Genomic DNA, 22,880 nt, shown 5'->3' with positions numbered 1-22,880 from the left:
AATGTAACAAAAAGAGCACTAAATTTAAAAACCCAATTAAAGATTAATGAAATTTATCATGGTGCTTAGAATTTCATTCTCTGAACATAAGAATCATATTTATTTTGTAGTAAACATTCATCACATAAAATTATTGTATGATAACATATTATATGGTAATTTATATGATAATATTTGTTTGCATAGAATATATTATTACTGATATATTTATTAACAATATTTATTTTTATTCTAAGGATCTTATGGCTAGAAACTACTTTGTCTTTAAGGAAAACATTTTATCCCTATTCCATTTGTTCTGAATCAATCCCAGTGATTGAAAATCTTGTGTATCTTTTCTCCTAGCCATTGCCATATAATGTCTAATTAACCTCAAATAGAAACAACTTCTAAAAATAATTTTTCTTAATGTTTAGATGACAAAGAACATGGAACACTTCACTAATCTTGGTGGATGAATACATGCCAAGGAAATGTTTATGATCACTGTTATGACACCAAGACTAGCATGCACAGCTTTTTAAATACACACTAGAACATAGGCATTCTAACCTTCCCCTGAAGATCTATCTACTTAGATACTTCACAGCTTGAAGATGATCCTGAATTTTTAAAGTGCAAACTTTGGCAAGTCCTACCAAACCAAAAAAAATCTTCAATCTATCAAGCAATCAGAGTAAAAGAGCACCCACAGCAATAACACAGATATTTCAAATACTGATGTAAAAATGCTTCATTTGATGAAATCAGATCAGTTATAGAAACAGTTTTGCGAACTTTAAAGCATGACAAATGAAAAGTATTATTAAGTTGTGTTTTTTTTTTATTGTTGTTTACTAGGTCTCTACAAATATACAAAAAAGTTCTACATAATCTTACTGGCATTCATTTCTTCTTTCTTTTATTCACATGCACATTACAATGCTGACTTGCCTTTGGTAATATTTTTTAAACAATGATATTCTTTTTTTTCCCTTAAAAAAAAAAGGGGGAGGGAGGCACTAGGAGACTTTTCAGCTGTCATCTTGCCCTTTTTAGTCAAGGCTGCTCCAAAATTCTGAGTTTATCAAAAAAAGGTTATAAACTTGTTTTGCATTGAAGACTACCTGGTGAGCAAAAAGCTCACACAGTGACCCGGAAATTTTAATTATGTGAGAAAATTATTATTAAAAGTAAAAGGTAAAATATTATGTACACATTATGAAGTATAAAATTAAGAATCACTAACAAGTAATACACAAAGTAGCATTTTGAACCTCTTATACTCGATATTTTTACATCTGAAAGACACACTGCTTGAATATTTACATATTAACTTATATGCTTTAAACAGCAAAAATAAATATATCTCTAAACCTTTTGAAAAAGGCAGAGCAAATGTACAAGGAAAATGTTCCAAACTACATTGTGTCAAGTACTATGATCAAAATTATCTGTCTTCCTTTAATACTCACCAAAAATAATAACTTACAATAACTCATCTTTGTTATGGCATTTTAAGGTTTACCAAATGTTTTCCTCACTACTGTACCTTTTTAAATTAAAAAGAATATCTTCCAAAGTTAAATAAATAAATCCTATGTAGTAGCATCATGGGCCCAATAATAATGAATGATACAATTCTTTCATGCCAATAGTGTAAATATTTTTTTCAAAAAAAGAAATTAAATCAATTTAAATGTAAAACATCAAATAACTTTCTCTATTGATGTGATTTCCCATTAGGTGGAATATCCTCTATATAGAGAGACTAGGATAAGTTAATGCTTCTATTTATATATGTGACTTATATAGTATTAGTATTGCTTCAGCTGATGCAGATTCTATATCCTCCAGGACATAATACATGGACTCTGAGTACTTTTGTGGTCAACAAATCTATCAACCTGATGATGAAGTTCACCAAACTCATCAAAGCTACTCCTCATATAAAATATATATTAATCACAAACCCAGACATGAAATCTTTCTAGTCTGACAGGATCTGACGAAGCTTGCATTCAATTATCATACCCTTTAAGAAAGTAATATCAACTTCAGTCCACAATGAAGTTTCTACTTATCATAAAAAACAATCATTTAGTTTTAGTTTGTTTTTTTTTTTTTTTTTTTAATCTAAACTGCATTCATAGGATTTGGTACTATAAGAAAACTTAGAACCCACGTGATCTAATATTTTGCAAATAAGGAAACTGAGATCCTTCATCACAAAGGTAGTAAAAACACGTAAAGAAAAAAAGTTCTTTTGTGAGTGGGCATATATACAAAAGTCACATTATTACAATTTTGGTTAGGTTTTTAAAAATTCAATTTAACAAAAAAATTTTTTAAATGTTTTAAAAGCACTAAGTTATTGTCCAGTCTTAACACATACCAGTTTTGGATTGAATTAGGAACACCTGTGTTTTGAGGAAGGGAATGATAGAAAAATCTATTGGATTTAGGAGAAGAGAATTTTTTTTTTAACTAAATTAGGTGGTATAATGGAAAGAGCATAAAATGAGGCAAAGGGCTTGGGATCAAATCCTAGTCCTGTCACTTCATAGCCTGGTTCAAACCTATCTTTAGAACCTTATTACGCATCATTCTATTCACCTTCACACACTCAGTAATCAAGCCAAACAGTCCTTCTTGCAACTCGTGGTCAATGACACCATGTCTCATGTCCACAGTCTGTCCTATGCATATGTTCCTTATCTAGTTTCCTTCAAAACTCAGTTTTCTTTGAGAGCAGGCGCTGTCTTTTACCTTTCTTTGTATTCCCAGCACTTAGCACAAGGCTCACCACACAGCAGATGCTTAATAAATGTTTACTGACTGATCCTCATGAGGCCTCTTAATGTCAATATCTGTGTGACTGATGGCCAGTCACTTCACTGAGTCTCAGTTTCCTCTCTAAGAAATGAGGCAGTTGGAAGAAATGATCTGTAAGCTTTTTCCAACTCTAAATCTATGATTGTAGGATTCCATGAACAGATAATGAAATACAATTCTCTCCTATTAAAACCGGGGGGGGTGGGGTGCTATGGACACTGTTACATATCTTTATGTATGTATGCATGCTATGTAACATATCTGTTACATGTCACTTGGTTCTGTTTAATAATTTTTCTTTGTTACAAGAGACACTCCTATGAGCAGGATGGTATGTTAGAAAATTGCTATATTGTCAGAAACAAAAGGCATCAAATTAAACTTAAAAATAAATCTGTCATGGTTCCTCACTGCTGAAAAATAAATTAAAATCTAGGCGGAGAAGTGGCTGGTCCGGTAACCATTATTTCACATCACTCTGTGGTCTAAGACAACATTTTAATTGTAGAAAACTTAAAAAGATCTCCTAATTATGAGAAGTAGTAACAGAAACACTACATTATTCAACAACATGGCAATAACACAAGAACAGAATGGACTTTACTGACATTTGTAAGACAGAGAAATCCCAAAATCTAAATGCAGTCTATATACTTTAATGCAAATAAATACTTTTACTTTTTTATTCTTATGCATGCTCTTTTCAATTTCAACCAAAATAGCTAAAAAATAACAATGAAAAGAAGTTCTTACTAATATCCAACCTGCATCCCTTCTTATACAATCTACTAAGAAATAAATAAAATGACTTCTTTAGCTCAGGGAGCTCCCAAGTAAGGAAATTCTTTCTATTATGCAGGTCAGCACCTCTCTGCAACCTGTATCATTAAGAGAGCTGCCTACAGAACTGAACATTTAAATAACTTGCCCAGTAACAGTCATTATCTAATAACAGGTAGGATTTGGGTTTGAGGACATTTCTCTATCCCCTATATCATGCGGTTCTTCATACATGACTCTAAATCAATGTCACCATTAAGTTCTACATTCTATTCTTTAACAATAAGGACTCTGCTTATCCTATTTCCCAAAACCAGGAATTATTTCCTTCCCTTGAGAAGTCTGGCTCTATTTTCAGAAAACAAATATTCAATGATCTATCATCTGCATTACTAAAAGAGTTCATTCACTAACCCATTCACTCTTTTGAAGAAATATTTATTTTGCATTCACTTTGTACTTTATGTGGCCTTGTTTTTACTCACATCAAGGTTAATATTACCAAGAGTAAAATAATAAATCCTTAGAGCAGTGGTTTCAAGTGTGGTCCAAAAATCTCTGGGGCTCCCCTGATACCTTCTCCAGGATTACATGAGGTCAAAGCTATTTTCGTAGTAATACCAAGACATTTTCATTTCTAATATGATAAAAATCTATAAACAACAATATAGTCCCCATAAGCAACAGTTCTTGAGGGAATAGATCTGAAACAATTTTTAAGAATGAAAAAGAGTCTTGAGAAGTTATATAACTACTGCCTTAGAGAAAAATTTCAAAGATAGAGCTTTTGTTTTCTTTCTTTCTTTCTTTTTTAAATAATAAATCCTTAGTGTTCAGGAACCTAACTGCAGTTTGTGTTCCAGAAGATCCCTTAAAAAACCAGAAACAACATATTTTATAAGCTCTGCATACCATGTGGAAAGTTGTAAGCAGGTTTATTAAATGTAATAAAAAAAAAAAAGCTGAAAAGGATCCGACAATCTGTTTTTAAAACACTTTTTTTTTCAAGTTTATTATTTCCAGGAATTTTTAATGGAATACTCATATGATGTAAAACCCTGTTTACTTGTTTCTGAACATAGAGTGTATATATTTTAAAAATAAGGCACATATAAAAAAAAAAAAAAACTTAAAATAGTAACTCAAAATGATAATTCTCGTCTTTTGAGAAATGAGGACAATGGATAGTCAAGGATTCTTTGTCTAGGATGACAAAGGAAGTAAATCACAATCAAGTCTGCCTATTCTTGGCACATTTCTGCACAGAGGAAATTTAAATGGGTTCCCAAATTCACATCATACAGGAGCCTAGAGAGACCTTATTTTTCCCTCAAGCAGGAAACTTTATGATGTGTACTAACACCAGCATATCGCTAGGGTATTAATGTTACAGGGGAACTGAAACATCTGTGTAACTCTACCTTCACTCAAAGTAGTGGGTGAGGGAATATAATATAAATGCTCTGCAATGAAACAGATACATCTGACCTGCATTTGAAAAGTCACGCAGCAGGTGGGAGCAGCATCCATGAGCCTCCAAGAGGGAGAAAGTACTCAAACTGTCTCAGAAAAGGCATTGCTTCTAGGGGGTCTGGTTACCTAAATGATGAAGAAGTCACAGAGAGGAAAGAAAAGTACTAGAGCTCTTACCTCTATGTTCTAAGGCAGGGCCATTAGCACCCCAGCTCTGGTAGAGCGTAGCAAGGTCCTTTGGAATGTATGTCTTGAAAATGTTTAGAATGTCCAGCCTTTTGTCATGGCCCTCGGGTGCTGGCTCTTGTTTGAGGGAGTGTAAGACTGAGGGAGCTCCCGTCACAGTGGCCTGAGCTTGCATCACCGGGCTTCCCCTGGATCCCACACTGCAGTTGGCCAGTGTCCTCAGCTCCTGTGCAGCCTTGTTGTGGGGTTCCCGGGGAGACAGGGAGGGACCTTCAGGTTTCAAATAATGCTCGGGTTTACAGAGAGGTGGGTATTGAGGCTGAAGGTTGAATTTGGCCTTCATGGAGTCGGATGTACAGTGTTTATTCGGAGTGGTAAAGCTGGCGGCCACTGGAGAAATCAAGTACTTCTCTGCTGGCTTACTGTTGGGGAGCTGCGGGGTGGCCCTTGATATGACTGTCTGGGTAGGCGTTACACTTCGGCTATAGCTGCCTGCATGCACCAGTTTGGAGTTGGTTTCATACTTAGGTTTCAGCTGCGGTGAGTGCTGTGAAGCTGGACTGTATTGCTCTTGGGTGTGGGTCATTTTGGTTTGCCGATACCCATCAGGACCTGATGCCCATGGCTCAGAGCTGCCACTCAAAGGGCTGTCCTTATTCTTAGGCATACTAGCTGGTTTCACTGTGACTCCCAGAGGGGAGCTGCTTTTGGATGCTGACAGCCCAGTGGGGCCCTGGGTGCGTGTGAATCGGGCAATGGGCAAGGGCTGGCAGTCTTTCCCCCCAAGAACAGGTGGAGGTCCGGTGCGTCCGCTTCTGGCGAGAAACACCACGGTATTCTTTATACCTCTATAACCGTTTTGCTGAATCCACTGAGGAGCCATAGAGTTGCAGCTCACTTTGTGCCAGATTCTTTTGTGCATCCACAAAACTTCTGGATAGTAAGTCTTGTGGTTACAGTAAGGGCATGGGTGGACAATCAAAGCAGCCTGCAGGGATGAAGCAATATCCTTATTCCTGGAATCATCTCTTGTGGATTTCTCACTTAAATCTAGTGGAATCAGGTCTGGTGTCATCATCACTTTTTTTCCTCCCCCAGGATACTCCTTGTTGTGCAAATCATACAGCTTTTCTTTAGGATGACTAGCTTGGTTTTCTAACGAGACCTGAAGATCTACCGCCATTTCTGAGTACGTTTGATCCATACCTGAAACAAAATCCACATTGTTGCCAGACCCTGGAATCTCTTGCTTACGGTGAAACCCTGGCATTTTTAAGTCAAGTGAACATCTGTGTTGTTCGGCATTTTTAGAAGCTTCTTGGATGTTATTTTCAAGTATTGGAACAGAAATGGCTACTCCTAATTTTGATTCACTGGCCTTATTTTCTGACATGTTACCATTTCCAAATTGACGATTGTGATCTCCATGAGGCAGCACTGTAGGTACCTCTTCAGAAAAGTTGCAATTGTACGGCTTTCCTCCTAGAGAACCCAAAGTAAAATAAAAGGTTACCACCTCTCATTAAGGCATGGAGGTAATAATAAAGGAAATGTACTAACTTTACAGAAATGGGAATGTACTAGGTACCATAAAAATACACTGAAGTTAATTGATTTGAGCATACTTTATTCTCAAGAAAATAGCAACAGGATCCTGGAACTCAGCTGACTTTGAATAAATCTCCCAAGTTTATGGGTAATCCAAAGAAAAGAACAATATGATGATCACTATTTTGCTTATTAGTACACAAAACATAATAAGAAAACTAAGTGGTCATATAGCTAGTTGATATTTTAATGAAAAGCAAGTGTGCATGTTTCTATTTTAAGTGCCTATTTCCAAGCCATAAAATTTGACTCCAAGCAAGAGTTAAGCGTCTTTCCAGATCCTGGTTTTTATACAGTTTGCAATTCTTTTGTTTGTATTCTCTTTTTAGAGCCCAGCTTAATAAAACATTAAAAAAATACTTTATTACTGCTGATGGCCTTACAAAATGTGTTTAATAAAACCTGTGATGAGCAATTTAAAAAAAATTCAAAAAGGTAATTTTCTGTCAGCCATCGATAATTATTCAAAGGATATGAACAATCTTTAAAAGAGAAGGATAATTGTTAAGTAAATACTTAAAATTCTTAATAATCAAGGAGAAATAAATTAAAATAATTTGGGGAACATGCCTTATAACACTCAAATTGGCAAAAATAATTAAAACAATAAAACAACAATGGTGGGATTACAGAGAAATAGATACACTTCTTTGTTGATGGGAGAATATTTTTTGAATAAGAATATGGCAATACACACTAAAAGTTCCCAAAATAAGCATACCCCTTGACCTAATAATTTTAGTGGTGGAGACAGACCCTAAGTGTTATCAAAAGCAAAGCAAAAGGTGGTTGTTCAAACCATTTTATTTTTAAAAGCTGGAAGAAAATGAAATGTCCAATAATAGGAAATGCTTAAATAAACTCTATTGAATTAGTGACATGGAATACTATAATGTAATTAAGAATGTCAAGAATAAGATAAAAATATGGAAAGACCTTTATGAAATAATTCAAAGGGGAAAAAAGAACCAGTAAAATAGAGATCATACTAACTAAGCTATATAAAAGAAATAGAAATGAAAATAACAAGAAAATGCAACAAAAATAATCTTTAAAAACTCAGAGTGAGTTTAAAAAACTCACTTTTATTTATTTTATTTGTTGAAATATTTTATTCTATTTGTTGGAATTTAGTGTAAAAATTTACTAACAAGTCAAATTAAATGTAATTTTTTTAAATCAAAGAACCAAAAATTACTAAGGGGACCTCATACAGAATCTAGCTCATGAAAATAAAAGTAATATTGTTATGGGGAGACCATATCTATCTGAGTGCAACATACTCAATTATTCCTCTCTTTGTACTCAACTATTATATTACTAGCTGTTCCATAATCTTATTTGGCTCCCGTATAAGTACCTTTCTAGAGGTCATCCATTTGTGGTACCTTATAACTCTGCCTGTTGCATTCCTCCAATTCTTCAAGGCCCACGCCAGGTTCTATCTCTCCAGGAAACCTTTGATACTCTCATCAAAAAATCAATTCTCCTTTCTATTTCTCATATCATTTTGTCTAGACCTTCTACTTTGTCTTTACTGAATTCTATTCTGTATTATATGTGTCTATATTCATGTCTCAATGATCCTATCAATTATAATTTAAGCTTCCTGTTGAGTAGGGGCTATGGTGTGCCTTACCTTCATACTCACAGAACTTAGCCAAGTACCACATAGGGTTTTGTTTTTATGTGTGTTTGTTGTTTTGTTTTGGTTTGGGGGGGGGGGGGATTTGGGACTTGTTATACATTAGTATGTAGAACTCTCAATAAGAAAAAACATTATTCATATAGATCTGCAACTTGTCTATAACTTAAAATCTTAGGGTATTGGAGCACATAAAGGTTAAGTGGCTTGTCTAAGACCAGACAAACCCACAGAGGATATGAAAGAGGCAGAATTTGAACCCAGGATTTTCTGACTCTAAGGCCATCTCTTTATCCACTACAGAGCCTATCATGTAGCTTATAAGAAGTGCTTAAAAGAGTTCTAAGTAATTGAATTAGAAAAAGGGCAAGTCGAGATGTAAAAAATAAGGAGCTTGCCTTATTCACTGTTACTTAACAGTGTTAAAAAAAAATCAGAATTCATTTTTCAAAGTCTTTTCAGAATAAATTCAAAGAAGTAGTTAAAAGTTTTATGGACATAAATGAATATCTCATATTCCTCAAGAAAGAAATAATCAATGTCTGGGCTATACGTGATCATCTGATTTATTTATTCATCAGGAAAAAGTATTGCAGTAGGGCATAGCAAAAAAAAATTCAAGTTAGAAAGGATCTCAGTGATGATTTAATCTTAACCCCCTCACCCCCTGCCCTTTATCTAATGTATAAAGAAACAAGTCTAGATAATTTTAAGTTACTTACCCAAAGTCATTCAGGTAGTAAGAAGCAGAGAAAGAATTATACTCAGGACTATAAATCCATCTATGAATCATATAAAAATGTGATCTCAGATAGAAGAGCTTGGTTGCTCATAGAAAATGGGAAGGAAGAGTCTGCCAGACAAAGAAGAGTAGATAGAAAAAACTGGGAAGAACATTAGAAAGGGAAAGGAAAGGGGGCAGATTTTATATAACTGTCAGCAGGAAAAAGAGAAAATCAATCAGTGAAAGGAAGGAATCATTAAATACATGGCTATATTATATGATCCTAAGAAATGTCAAAGGGAGTCACAAATATGGTGACCAATATTTTCCCCATTATCTTGGGAGGGTTCAGAAACATCTTGTTTTTTCTCTCTTTGACAGCAATCTTAATGATTTTTGTGGTCCCAGTCCATTGCTGATCTAGTGTCCATGGATTTTCTAAAACATTTTTTAAAAAATTTAGCCATACCATATTTGGGGAGTTTAAATACCCTAAGTTTATTTACTACCTATCATATTAAGAGGTATTTAACTTTGTCTTGCTCTTCCAAGGTTCCACTTCTGGTTTCATAAAAGGATTCTGTAACTTAGTCTGTGTTTTCCCTATCCTTATGTGCTATGTGAGGATAATATGGAGACAAGAAGGCCACTATTAGTTTTGAAAGTCCTAGAGAAGCTTCAAGGACAATCTTCAGCTGAATTTAGAAACTAGTATTAACTAACTGATGTTGGAAGAATATCTACAAGCAAAAAGCTTTCTTTTGGTGGATGGGGAACAAAAAATATTATCCCAGATTTTCCTCTGTAGGAAAGTGTTGTAGAAATGTTCCATTATACAGATTTGGGCACTTTGGAAACAAAGCATTTTACCACATAATTAGATTTAGCTAAAATGATACATAGTGGAATGAATCATAACTAAGATCAAGATTGAACTGCATACTATCTAGTATATCTAAATAGGTGGATAGCGCATTTATTAACCGTTTATTATAAGTTAACACTATGCTAAACACTGAGGATACAAAACATAAAAACAAGACAGTCCTTATACTTAAAGCATTTATACTCAATGAGAAGACAAGCATAAAGAGGATCTGGAAAGTGGAGCTAGGAGAGTACTTGTCCAGATTAAAAATTTATGATTTCTCTCAGGAGAAGCCTTGCTTTATTTGTTTGTTTGTTTTATTTTAATTAGGATTTGGGAGATTTCAACATACATGTATAATTGACAGTAGATTATAATTGCATGTATGTATATTATATATGTACACACATATATGACTATCAATTAACTCACAATGTTCTTTGACACTTCTTTTGGAGCAAAAGACAAAAGCCAATGAATCTCTTCAAGTTGGTTAAAAATCAATTCTAAGATGATCTTCATCACAGCAGTAAAGCTTACTTCATAGAATGCATTTACTATGGAGCTAAAGGGAGCAGACTGACAAATGTTTAGTTTCAATTAGTATGTAGTTAATGAGCCACTGTTAGCAAAATTAAAGGGCTATGTCCACATATAAAATGTTATCAATCCAAAGCAATACACAAATTGATGGGGATGGGTTGGATGATGGTAAATTATTACACTCACGTGAGCTCAAAAAACTAACATTTAACTAAAGCCAGAGTTGTAAAGTGCATCTTCCCCCCGGGATTATCCTAAAGCAGTGAAGGGTAGCCATATGTTTGGGGTTGGATTCTCACTACTATAAAAGTGTATTTAACCTCGCCTTCAATTCAGGGGGAAAAAATGTCTCAAGTCTTCGTTTAATTCAAAGCAATTAAGTTAAAAACAACCCCTACATTTGCAATCTCAAGGGATTGAACGCTCATTCTGTTAAGGTCATTTTGAAATTCCCAAAGGGGTTAAAGTCTGAGAAGAAGAAAAAAAAAACCTTGGTTTTTTTTCCTGTATTATAAGGAATAAGAATTTATGAAAACATGCCCCATACTATTGGTAGACTTTATAATTTAAAACAAAGAGACTGAGAGCAATGATGTAACATGACACCACACATCTGTGATATTTTCAAAGAACATCTGTCAAAGCCTAAAACATTTGTGCTCCCAAACTGGACTCTAAAGCTTCACAATCTAAATTCAAGTGGTTGTACCTTTGACCAACATTAAATAACAAACTAAAAGAAAAAAATAATACTTTAAATCAAAAAGGAACACACTGGCTAAATGTCTCCAAAGAATGTGTAAACTTTATACTGGAAACAGAATATCATTTCTTGCAATTGGTAGGTTTAAAAGGCTGATGGTATGGACACCACTAGACGGGGTGAAAAAGGGAGAAAGGAATTAATTTAGTAAAATGAACTGCTGCCAGAAAAAAATTTTAATTACTCCTCCTATAATAGTCCTTTGTAAATTTAAAATATCTATAAAACTTATTTGTATTATTCTTACTGTATTTCTAATAATTAGCCTTGAAAAAAAAAAGTATTGCTGGGGGTACTTTGAGATAATGTGGTTTGACTCATACAAGTAAAAATAAGGATTTTACAGAGGGAAAAAAATCAGTCTTATCAGAACTAGTTATATTTTTTGTCTGGAATACCAGTTATGACTTGGAGGCAGTGACACACAATGTGACTGTGACAATTTAGGAATTTTTTTTTTGTCTTCATTGAACTAGGATCTGATTATTTTAAACATCATAAGTAGCATATTCAAGTTCAACTGAAAATTAGTGAAGAAATAAAACAGTAGAATGGATCTACAGATATATACAAATGTATATGTGTGTATAAACAGACATATATAGCTTTAAATGCTACAAAATGCAAAAAGTAATGCAATGATTTTAATTATCTTTAACCCTTTGTTTTCTCTGCTCATTTACACAATTTTTAAAAAATCATGGGCAATTAAAGACACTAAAATAAAATATTCTAAGTCCCATGCATTACAGACATTACCATTATTTCTTACCATTATCAGGTTTCATTAAAGCTAGGTCAAAGCAAAATTCAATAATGGGATACCTTTGATAATTTTATGATCATAATAATTCACATTCCCAGTTAAAACACTTTTAATGAAGCCATCTCTAATTTGTTATTTTTTATTTTTCTACCCCTTTTTGTGCTGAGCATAAGATAAATTTTCATAATACAGCATATCCCAGTGACTCTATTTTAAAATTTCTTCTATGGCAGTTAAGTGAGGCTTCTGCTACCAAGTCATGCTTCCATCTTAATACAAAGTTTGAATTTAGATAACATCACAATTCAATTGGGGATGCTATTGTTCTTTTCCTCCCAGGCAGTGCTTAAGGAGAGAAACAATGTTGTAAATGAAGAAGCCTTTGACCCTTTCCATCTAAGGCTGACATGTGGCTCATGAATATGGGCTTTTCTTCTTTGCCTCTTTGCATTTTGTTCTACCCAGCTTTTTGGTGAAAAAGTATTGGAGATAGCTATGACCTAGTGAACTTCAAAAGCCCATACTGATTAACTACCAGAGGCTCAGGAGTCATAGTCCATGCAAAGTTTTATGGCCAGGCAGTCCAACATTCAGGCCTTGTAGCTATACTACATTTTAAAAGCAAATCTGGAGAGGCAAATACTATATAGAAACTAGTTAAGTATGAGCCCTCTCTCCCCAAGGCCTAAAAAGATATAATGGAGAAGGTACCCTGCAGCATTGGGGGAAATATCCATACTTTTGTTCTCAATGTATATTCTTTTTTTTTTTTTTAATTTAAAGCTTGCTCAATGTATTTTCTAAGTATCTATGATATTAAATTATACTGATTGGTTCACTAGACTGGAGTGATAATCTCTGGAAGCTAACAATGGAAGGAACATATCAGAAAACAGACTTAAACTGATAACATTAAGGAGGAATTAGTTCATTAAGAGGTAATCCAGAACTTCACCTCATTCTGAAGAATAAAATGCACAACTTTGCTACAACAGCACCACCAACAGTGTATTTAGTGTGTCTGGGTTCCCACAGCTCTTCCAACCTTTTCCATTTCCTCTCAGGTCTGTACTTCCTAGAATTATGGATCTTCATCTTCATTTCACCATTTTCTCTACTGGTGAACTGAGAGATTTACTGACTTGATCCAAATCCATGTTAGAAGCATACTTGAATGAAGGTTCTCATGATTTTGGAGCTGGTTCTCCATCCATTATACCACTCATAATTCCCATTGCCATGGAGAGTGATGTAGTAGAAATTGCACAGTAAATGAAGGTATAATAGATATACCTGGTTTAAAACCTTTACACAAGTTAAAAGTATGTCTACATGCAAGTGTATTAATTACACCAAGCCTTTAGTTTCCTCATACGTAATAAAAGCTATAAACCTTTGTACTTCAAAGTGACTATATCAAAAGAGATAATATATGTAAGATTGTTTATAAATTTTAATGATATATAAAAATTTATTTTCTGGATCTTCTCTCTTGTATAAGTTTAACATAGAAATGATCCTAGGATAGAGCCCCTGTGTGGCTGTCATTCTCTTATATTAGACAGTCTATGGATTATTACATAATTGGCTAAAATAACTGTTTGTGGCCAAATAAAAGTTTTAGGATGTAAGCTCATAGATTCAATGAAAACATTGTTGATAAAACTCCAATAGTAATCAGGACAAGGGGGAGTCTATATATCTCACCCCATTCCCTCATAATTCTGAGTATTCTAAATTTCAAAAATGTTTTATTCTGTATAGCTTAGAGAATATTAGTATTTTGTATGTTAGTTTTAATATCATTTTTGATGAGATTCAAACATAAATAATACTTATAACAATATCTGAAACAGACCAAATAGCACCTAAATATACCTCTCATCCCCCCCAGAATGCTAAGCAAGATGCAAAAATGTAGAGATTTGATGTTTTAATTTTTAAATATTCTTCCAAATATATATTAAAGTAAAAATTCTTAATCTGTGGTTAAGCTTTGACAAACCAGACTTCAGTTGAAGCAATATATATCCAGACGGGTAAGTGAGAATGGCTCATTTTGCACATAAACATAACAAACACACTAACTATGGCTTCTAATAGTACCAGAAGTTCACTGTTCAGAATTATTACCTTTAATTGTTTTTAACCCCAGAGGCAACATCCTCAACAACAACAAAAAACCTACTACCCTTTAAAATGCACAGAGATACAGTAAATGCACTTTGATGGATACATTATTCCCCTTTCACTTTAATGACTGATTTGGGTTCCACCGTTCACTCTTAGTTTAGTTTTTACATTCATTTTAAGGCACTTAATTCTTAGCACATATTAGTGCCTCAGTTCTTTTCCCCTCTCAATTAAAAACACACAACCAAAAACAACTTTATTTTCCCTTACTCCTTAGAGAGATGAAATGAGATATGGGAAATGGAGCATTGTACTGGGTGTGCCAGGAGTCCTAGGTCCTATTCTTGGCTCCAAATATGGGTAGATCTTGTGACTTTGGGAAGCTAATTGAAGCTCTCTGTATTTTGGCTTCTTCAAATAGGTATAAGCTTTCTTATCATCTATCTACCCTGTGGCACTTTTGCATTCATTAAAGAAATAATATTTACAGTGGACTCTCTGATCCCTAAATTTGATCCTTTTAGGTAATTTGTGTATGCAACAAAAAAAAAAAAAAAAAAAAAAAAAAAATCTCCCCTTCCTTAGCTCCTTGTTCCCTGAATTCTGGCTATGCAACTAAAGATTTTGAATAGTGCTGTTAAATAATTAATTTCATCCTAAAATGCTCAAACTATGTTTTCTAAGCACTCTGTGTAGTTAGAGGACTAAAATTTTTCACATGTTCTCAAGATAGGAAATTGCCCCCTTTTTACATTTTACCTTTTGCTTTTTGAGAATTACTATCACCCTTTAATTCCATTAAATGAAAGTTCTTCACTATCTCAGTCGCATGATAATAATAATAGATAATAACTAACATCTCTATAGTACTTGAAGGACTATAAAGCACTTTACATATATTTTTTCATTTTATCCTTACAACAACCCTGGGAGGTGATGATGATGATGTCAGTTAACATTTATGTAGTATTTACTATGTGCCAAGCGCTTTGCTAATTATTTTACAATTATATCCCATTTGTTCCTCACAACAACTCAAGAAGGAAGGTGCTATTATTATCTCCATTTAACAGATGAAAAAACTAAGGCAAATAGAGGTTAAGTGACTTTCCCAGGATCACACAGCTAGTAACTGAGGTCAGATTTGAGAGTCTTCCTCAAACAGCCCATTTTGCCTCCCACTCAGTTAACTCTAATGATTTGCTATCACCTACAGGATTAAATATAAAAGTCTGTGTTTGTCATTTAAATCCCTTTATAACTTAGTCCCTACTCTCATCTTTCTAGTCTTCTAAGGCTGGCTTCTTTATTGTTCTTCATAAAAGACATCACATCACACCCAACTCCAGGCACTTAACGCTAGCTAACTATCCATCATGCATGAAATATTATATTTCTTCATCTTATATTCTTATAGGGGTATTTTATGTTGCAGGGGATAGACAGCTATCCAATCTCTGACACTACCTGTGAAACCCTCAGAATAACTTCACTGACTCAGTTTTTTTCATTTGTAAAATGAGAATAATAAATGGCCTACTTCCCAGACTTGTAAGAATCAAATAAGGTAATATTTGTAAAGGGTTTAACATAGTGTTTGGCATATGTGTGTGTGAGTGTGTACAAGTATGTATGCATGTGTGTGTATATATATCTCGTATGTAACAAATGCTATACAAATATTTATTATCATCATCATTATCAATCTCTGTCTCTTGGTTTCTCTGACGTCCCTCAAGTAAAACCCTATTTCCTAAAGAATTTTTTTCTAATTATTCTTAATTCTAATACCTTCCCTCTGTGACTACTTCTTATTTATCCACTATATAGCTAGTTTGTACAATATAGAGCTGTTTGAATTCTATCTGCTCCATTACAGTGGGAACTTCTTTGAGGAACAGGGATTGCCTTTTGCCTTTCTTTATAACCCAGACCACCTTAGACAGCTCTAACACATAGTCAGTGTTTAGTACAATACCTGGCTGTCTTAGGGACTGACTAGTTAATTTTTTTAATTTTATTTTCTTTATTTGGGTTTGTGGGGGGATTTTTCATCTTAAATATTCCTTCTGTGTTTTCTTCGGGTAAGTTTACTATGTCATCTCTGGAAATCTTCAAAATATCTTACATAATCATAATAGTCAGGTTTTCAACAAAGAATATCATGCTTTAAATTCCTGAAAACAACTTTTTCTGTACAAAAAATATAAATAAATAATGTTTTGAGTGATGAACAGATGAGTACAAACAGTGCCGGTCATTACTGATACCTCTTATTAAACTTATTAGTATCAAAGAAGATAGAAATGAAGGAAAATGTCAGGAAAGCACCAATATTTATTTGTTTAAGTTAAAAAAAAATTCACAAACTGTTCAATTTAGCAAGGAAAAGTCTGAGCTTTATAATTCGCAAGGGGAAAAAATGCCAGCTAATTCTAGTCTGACAACTTTCTCTTCCACAATTTAGCTCCCTTTTTTATTCCATTGTCCCAAATACCACGAAGGGTGATGCCTAATAGAATTGAAAAGAATACTGAATTTTTGCTTTTAGGATGATGATAGTCTTAGTTTCTTTTATTTCCAACTTTTCCTCTCTTTTAATCCACCTTCTTTTAAAAATATTTTAAAGCATACAAAAGAAGGATATTTCAAGACTTTGGTTGTGTTCTACAATTTCATGTCCTACAATGGTCAAATCTATCCATGAGTTCCTTTTTATTTGTACTGTTAAACATTTTAAATATTGCATCACATCATTTCTGTAACCCGACCTCTGCTGCACAAAACTGTTCATTGTATTGTTCATTTCATCCTCTCAAAAGAGCTGTGAAATGTTCCTGAGGATGAATGAGAAAAAATGCCCCTGGAATTCACAACTCATAACATTCTTGATTCTGAATTTGACTAATCTCTCTAGTATTGTCCCGTTGGACACCTGCTGCCTGTGAAAACAAAACCCACTGAGCCCTTACAATGTAGGCAGTGAAAACATGAATAGGCAACCAGCAGACTAATTCAATAAAGTTTGTTCAATTTGTAAGTCTTGCTCTTAAGATATTAGATGTGTTTTGGTATGAGGGTTGTAAAAAATCATAAAGACCAACCAAAGATAATTTTTCAGCCATCTTAATAAATGAAGATCAAATATGTTTGAACACAACAGTCCTTTTCCTCAAGCAACTTAAACACAATAATAAAATATGCAAACTCATTAACCATACAGCCATGTGGTATACTAACAGAGTAAAGTATATTTTGTGCATTTAATAATCCTTAAATAATTTTAAAATGTTTTCCATTCTACATAAATTATTGTACCAGTAGCTTATAAATGATAGCTGACAAATAAGGACAGTTAGATAATGCAGATATAGATGCAGGTGTCAATTATAGGTGACATATAAGTACTATCTATAAGCAGAAAAAATAATGTTCACATAATCTAATGAGAAAATTATTCTCTATGACTCATGTTTCTGATAGCACAAAACATTATTTGGTTCCAAAAAGAAAAACAATAACAACAAAAGAGAAACATTAAATAAGTTACATTTAAGATATTAAGTGGATTCTTTTTTAAAATCTCAATTCTTAAATTATTAAAAAATTATTATTTCTATAATAAAATTACCATGTTTTTGTTATGTTTTTATCCTTGTGAAAAGATAAATGGTTCTCTCTTAAAAAAAACACTTAAAAATAAATTTAAGAATGATGATCATTTAATTTATACTTCAAAACTATATGCAAATTCATCAGGATAGGAAAATCTCTATCAATGCAGATCATTACTTTTCTAGGCAACTGATAGTCTAAGAGAATTGCCAGGGCTACTAAGAGTTTAAGTGATTTGCCCAACTTGTCACAGAAGTTCATTTCAGAAGAAGAACATGAACCCATCTTGCTTGCTCTAAGGACAACGCTATATAATCCATGCTGCTTCACACTACATGTAAATGATAAAAGTTTTTGTCCTCTCTTTGCTCAGGACTTCCTCCACAAAGGTCCCTTGAGCCACTGGAACAGAATTTGTAGAGTTTCTTAACGTGTGTTATGTGAATGATAAACTTCAATTATCCCATTAATTTCCATATATTTTAATTCCTATACATCTATGGTTAGAAACTGGCCTTTTAACTTTTTCAGCTAATCCTCAGCATCTCACCAATCACATAAACAAAAACAAAAACAAACAAAAAAAGGAAAGTAAAGGCAACATTCTCACTAATACAACATAAAGTTGTACCCATGGCCCAATGAAAATCTTATTATTATACAAAACATTTTCAATAGAGACACTAAAAGGAAAAAAAGTGATAATCACTATAGTTAACACCTGTTTACTTATGTGAGAATTAACCCCTTTGTGAATTATTTTATGAGGTCAGTTTTAAATCACAGTCAAAGTTCTGGCTCATCAACAGATTTCAGAGCTACCTTCCCCTGTTTCCACTGTCAGTTGTTTTATGCTTCAAGAATTTAAACTAATTTTAATATTAGACTAAGCAAAACATAATTAGGAATATAAATATGCTGCCAAAATATGTAATGCATTCCGAAGTAAAATAATTATTTTCGCATTGTTTGCTATTTGGCATGATCCACATCACTATCTCTCCATTACCACTGATACCATATAAAAAAGGTAATTTAAATCTTTTCTGAATACAGTCTCTTCAAGGAATGTTTTTCAGGAAATAAGTGCCTCATAGTTTTGCCAATTACAAAGGAAATATATTCACTAAGTTCTTTCAATCTGGGCAGTAAAAAACATAAACAGGGAACCAAGAGAATAATTCACAAATTCCATAGGCTAAAGAATCTCTATCATTTCTGGATGGAAATTAGTTTACATCCCAAAGGTGATCATAAACCAAAACATTGGCAGCCTTTCTGGGTGTATGCCAACGGGTGGTCCTCATTGCCACCTTAATACTGAAAGGAAGAAGAGGAAAAACAGAAAGAAAGAACAATGCAGAATTTTATAAAGCACATGACAAAAAAAAGATTTTAGTTAATATCTTGCCCTATTACTCAGAAGAAAAAAAACTGGTATTAGTAAAATTGAATAACATTTTCAAGATTCAATTCAACAAATACAATTAAGCCCAGAATACTTGTTTGTCAATAACAGCTTCCTAAGAACTCTGAAAAGTGACTGCAAATAGTAGATACTGCTCAAAAATGTCTTGTTCATTCAATGGCTCCCAAATGGGCTTACAAGGACTTTGGTTTCTTAGTTATCTTAATTTATAAACTGCTAGTACTACTATTTAGGAGTCCATTCATTATCATTCAATAAGTTATTATTCTAAGCATAGCATAATATGTGCAAGACTCAATTTACTCCTTAAGCAGATAAGTAGGGGAGATAACACATGCAAAAACAACTAAACTAAAAGACAGTGTTCTAAGTGACAAGAGTTATAAGAATATGGAAGAAAAAAAGAGTTAACTTCAATTAGCATAATCAGAGTAGGTTTCCTAAAAATGGCATTTTAACCTGAGCCTTAAAGAATGGACACACAGAGATGGAAAAATGCCAGTGGTAGCAGAACAGAGAGCAATCCTTATGAAAGAAATGGCATAAGGCAAGGCCTATGAGTGGAATGGCAAGTATGTAGTCCAATTTGGTTGGAGTACAGATTATACATGTAGGGAAACAGGTAAACTGGTTCTTTAATATTTACTCCTTTTTCTATTTGCATTTCACCATGGAAATATTTCTAGTTCAAAGGATTAGCAAATATCATGGCCATTCTAAAAAGGAAATGCTTGCCATTTTTTTTTTAAAAGGAAGCTGCTAATAATTTCCCACAACATGTAAGAGTAGCTTTTCCTGTTTTTCTACCTACAAATAAAACATCAAACCAAAGAGACAAAAAATGAATATGGTTTGACATTTTTAATGAAGCTAAGAAGTTCTGATTTTAAGACATTCTGAGACAGTGAAGTAAATAAAAGCCAGTTTTGAGACATAGAATTATTAAAACCCAAAATGACTTAGGAAATCAATCTCCTCATTTTAAAGTTAGAAAGTGAGTCCTAGAGAGCTAAGTGATTGTATAAGGTGACAGAGTTAGCTACATTATAGGTCAATTGATGAATATGGCTCTTAACCTAGTACATACATTGGCTTAAAAATATTAATACCCATGTGAAACAATAACCTAGGAAACAGAATTATAAGGAGATGAAGCCCAAGACAAGAGACAAAAAAAAATTTTAAAAAACAGGAAAGGAAACCTAAAAGTCAAAGAGAAGGAAAAAATGAGAAAATATTAAGACAGAAGAATGTAACCTGAGAACCATTTTCATAGAATAAGCTGTTCACTAATTATATAAACCCCAATGGAAATGAATTTTAAAATATTATATATAGAGAATATTCATATATATTCTATATAATGTTCTTTCTTGTTCTGTTTTCAGATTATTGAAATTTGAATTAGGAAAACAAACCAAACATAGACAAAATAGAAAAGTTCAGTTCTAACTTTCTATTGCGCTCTGTAAGGATTTGTACATACATGTCTGACACCATTCCAGAAAAACAAAGATGTTTCAACTATAACATATTTTACATTCTGGATTCATATGGTAGTTCTTCACGGAATCGTTAAATACATCAATAAGCCTATGGGGATTGTAGATAAATTTAAAACACATGGTATAATCCTCATTTTACAAACCAAGAAATTCAATTCTTGAAACAACCATTTGCATGAAAAAATTCTAAGAGTGCAACCTCAATGAGTCAGCATGGAAGCTGAGAAAAGCTAAAGTAACTTGGGCTCTATTATGTGGCGTAGTGTAGTTCTGATAATGAGGAATGAATTTAACTTGTTTGCCTCTACCTCTCTTACCTGTGTAATTGGAAAAGTCACTTCCCCTATGGGCCTTGGTTTCCCATCTGTAAAGTGCAGGGAAATGGAACAAATATTTATTGAATAAATGCATGTAACTTAAACAAGCTCTTTTTAAGCACACATAAAACTATGCATAAGTGGAATAGACTAGCTCAAATGAAAGTAGGTAGAGCTTACTGCAGTTCTCCAAGAAAAGGTTTAATAACACCTGCTGAAGACAAGGTAAAAAGGATTCTTGTTCCGCTGTAGGTTGAATTTCCATGGCCCACAAGCCATGAGGTCTCCTCAAATTCTGAGGTCTTATCTTTCTATACAACTGTGTTATTTTATTCTTGCATATGAAAAGGGCATCACTGTTATAGTCAAAAATTGTTGAAACTATACAGCTCCTACCTTTTATAAATCACTTAACCTCCCAGAGTCTGTTTCTTCACCTGTTAAATGGGAAAATTCTATTTACTTTAAAGGGTCATTGTCATTTAAATAGAAGTAAAAGTGTTCTTAAAAGTATAAAATGTCATATGAACATGAAGACAATGTGAAGCATTCTCATAATTCAATAATTTGCCCACTGAACTTTGAGAGAAGCAAAAAGAATTTCATCATCCTCCTTCAGCATTTCTACACTGCCACCTGAAAGGCAGCAAGACTTAAATCCTGTCTCTGACATCCACACAGGCTCTGTGACTGACCCCATAGCACAAATCATTTAACCTCGAAAGTGTTCCAGGCAACGTTCTCAACTGCACAAGAGTTGTCATTGTCAGTCAGTAGAGGGAGTTTCCTCATGAGAAGTCTCCTTTAACAACAAAATATCAGGTCCAGACCAATTAATTAAAAGAATTATTATTATTGATAATAATAATAAACGTATTGTGTCATACAACAGAAAATCACTTCATGGTAAAATAAATGGTTGATATTTAAATGTCAGTGTAGTTCAGAGGAAAATGTGTTGGACATGAGGACATTGGGCTAGTTCATCTCTATGGTCCCTTTCACCTCTAAATTCTATCACCCTGTAAAGAAGTCAATAGGAAATTGACTGTTTTCCTCCCCCCACACACACCTGCTAGTCTGAAACTGCAACCTCAATGGCATAGGAGGAGGCTGCCTTTACCAGGGAATATTTGCTTTGTGATTTGCTTGAAGCACAGAACCAAAGAGTCAAGATGCATATCCAGGAGTTGACCCCAGGTGTCTAACTACAAGATCAGCTTCTCTATCCACTGAGTCATAATGTCTCAAACCAAGTGATTAATTTAAATATGATCAAAAGACTGTTTCAGTGGGTTTGACACCACTACTGAGCCACAAGAAGGACCTGATAAATAAATATTCTTTTATCAGGCACTTGTTTTTGAATTATTAAATCATTTCCTGAAACATAAAGTTTTCTTTTCTTTTCTTTTCTTTTTTTTTGAGGTAAGATGTTAAAAGCAACTTTAACATTTATTTTTTAAATTTTTTATAACATTATCCCTTGTATTCATTTTTCCAAATTATCCTCTCCCGCCCTCTACTCCCTCCCCTTGATGACAGGCAATCCCATATATTTTACATGAAACATAAAGTTTTCATAGACCTGGGAACACAATTTAGAATTTTTGGACATCAGTCCATATCATAGGAAAAAAAGATTTAATGTTGTAGAAAACCTTAAAGATCATTTAATTTAATTGGCTCACTTTCAAAATGAGGCCCTGGA

General features: G+C 33.5%; 1 protein-coding gene across 7 annotated transcripts in view; it reads right to left on the bottom strand.

The window, feature by feature from the left end:
* ZNF516 (zinc finger protein 516) overlaps nucleotides 1-22,880 on the bottom strand; it is a 141,544-nt gene that overhangs the window by 12,716 nt on the left and 105,948 nt on the right. For all 7 annotated transcript variants that reach the window (XM_074273668.1, XM_074273694.1, XM_074273686.1 and 4 more), the window contains one exon: nucleotides 5,245-6,735. In XM_074273668.1, coding sequence (XP_074129769.1) covers nucleotides 5,245-6,735 — 1,491 coding nt within the window. The remainder of the gene's footprint in view (nucleotides 1-5,244; nucleotides 6,736-22,880) is intronic.

This window comes from Sminthopsis crassicaudata, chromosome 1 (genome assembly GCF_048593235.1).
Source record: "Sminthopsis crassicaudata isolate SCR6 chromosome 1, ASM4859323v1, whole genome shotgun sequence".
Classification (NCBI taxonomy): Eukaryota; Metazoa; Chordata; class Mammalia; order Dasyuromorphia; family Dasyuridae; genus Sminthopsis; species Sminthopsis crassicaudata.
The sequence above is the reverse complement of the archived record's forward strand: the minus strand, read 5'-3'. Positions and strand labels throughout refer to the sequence as shown.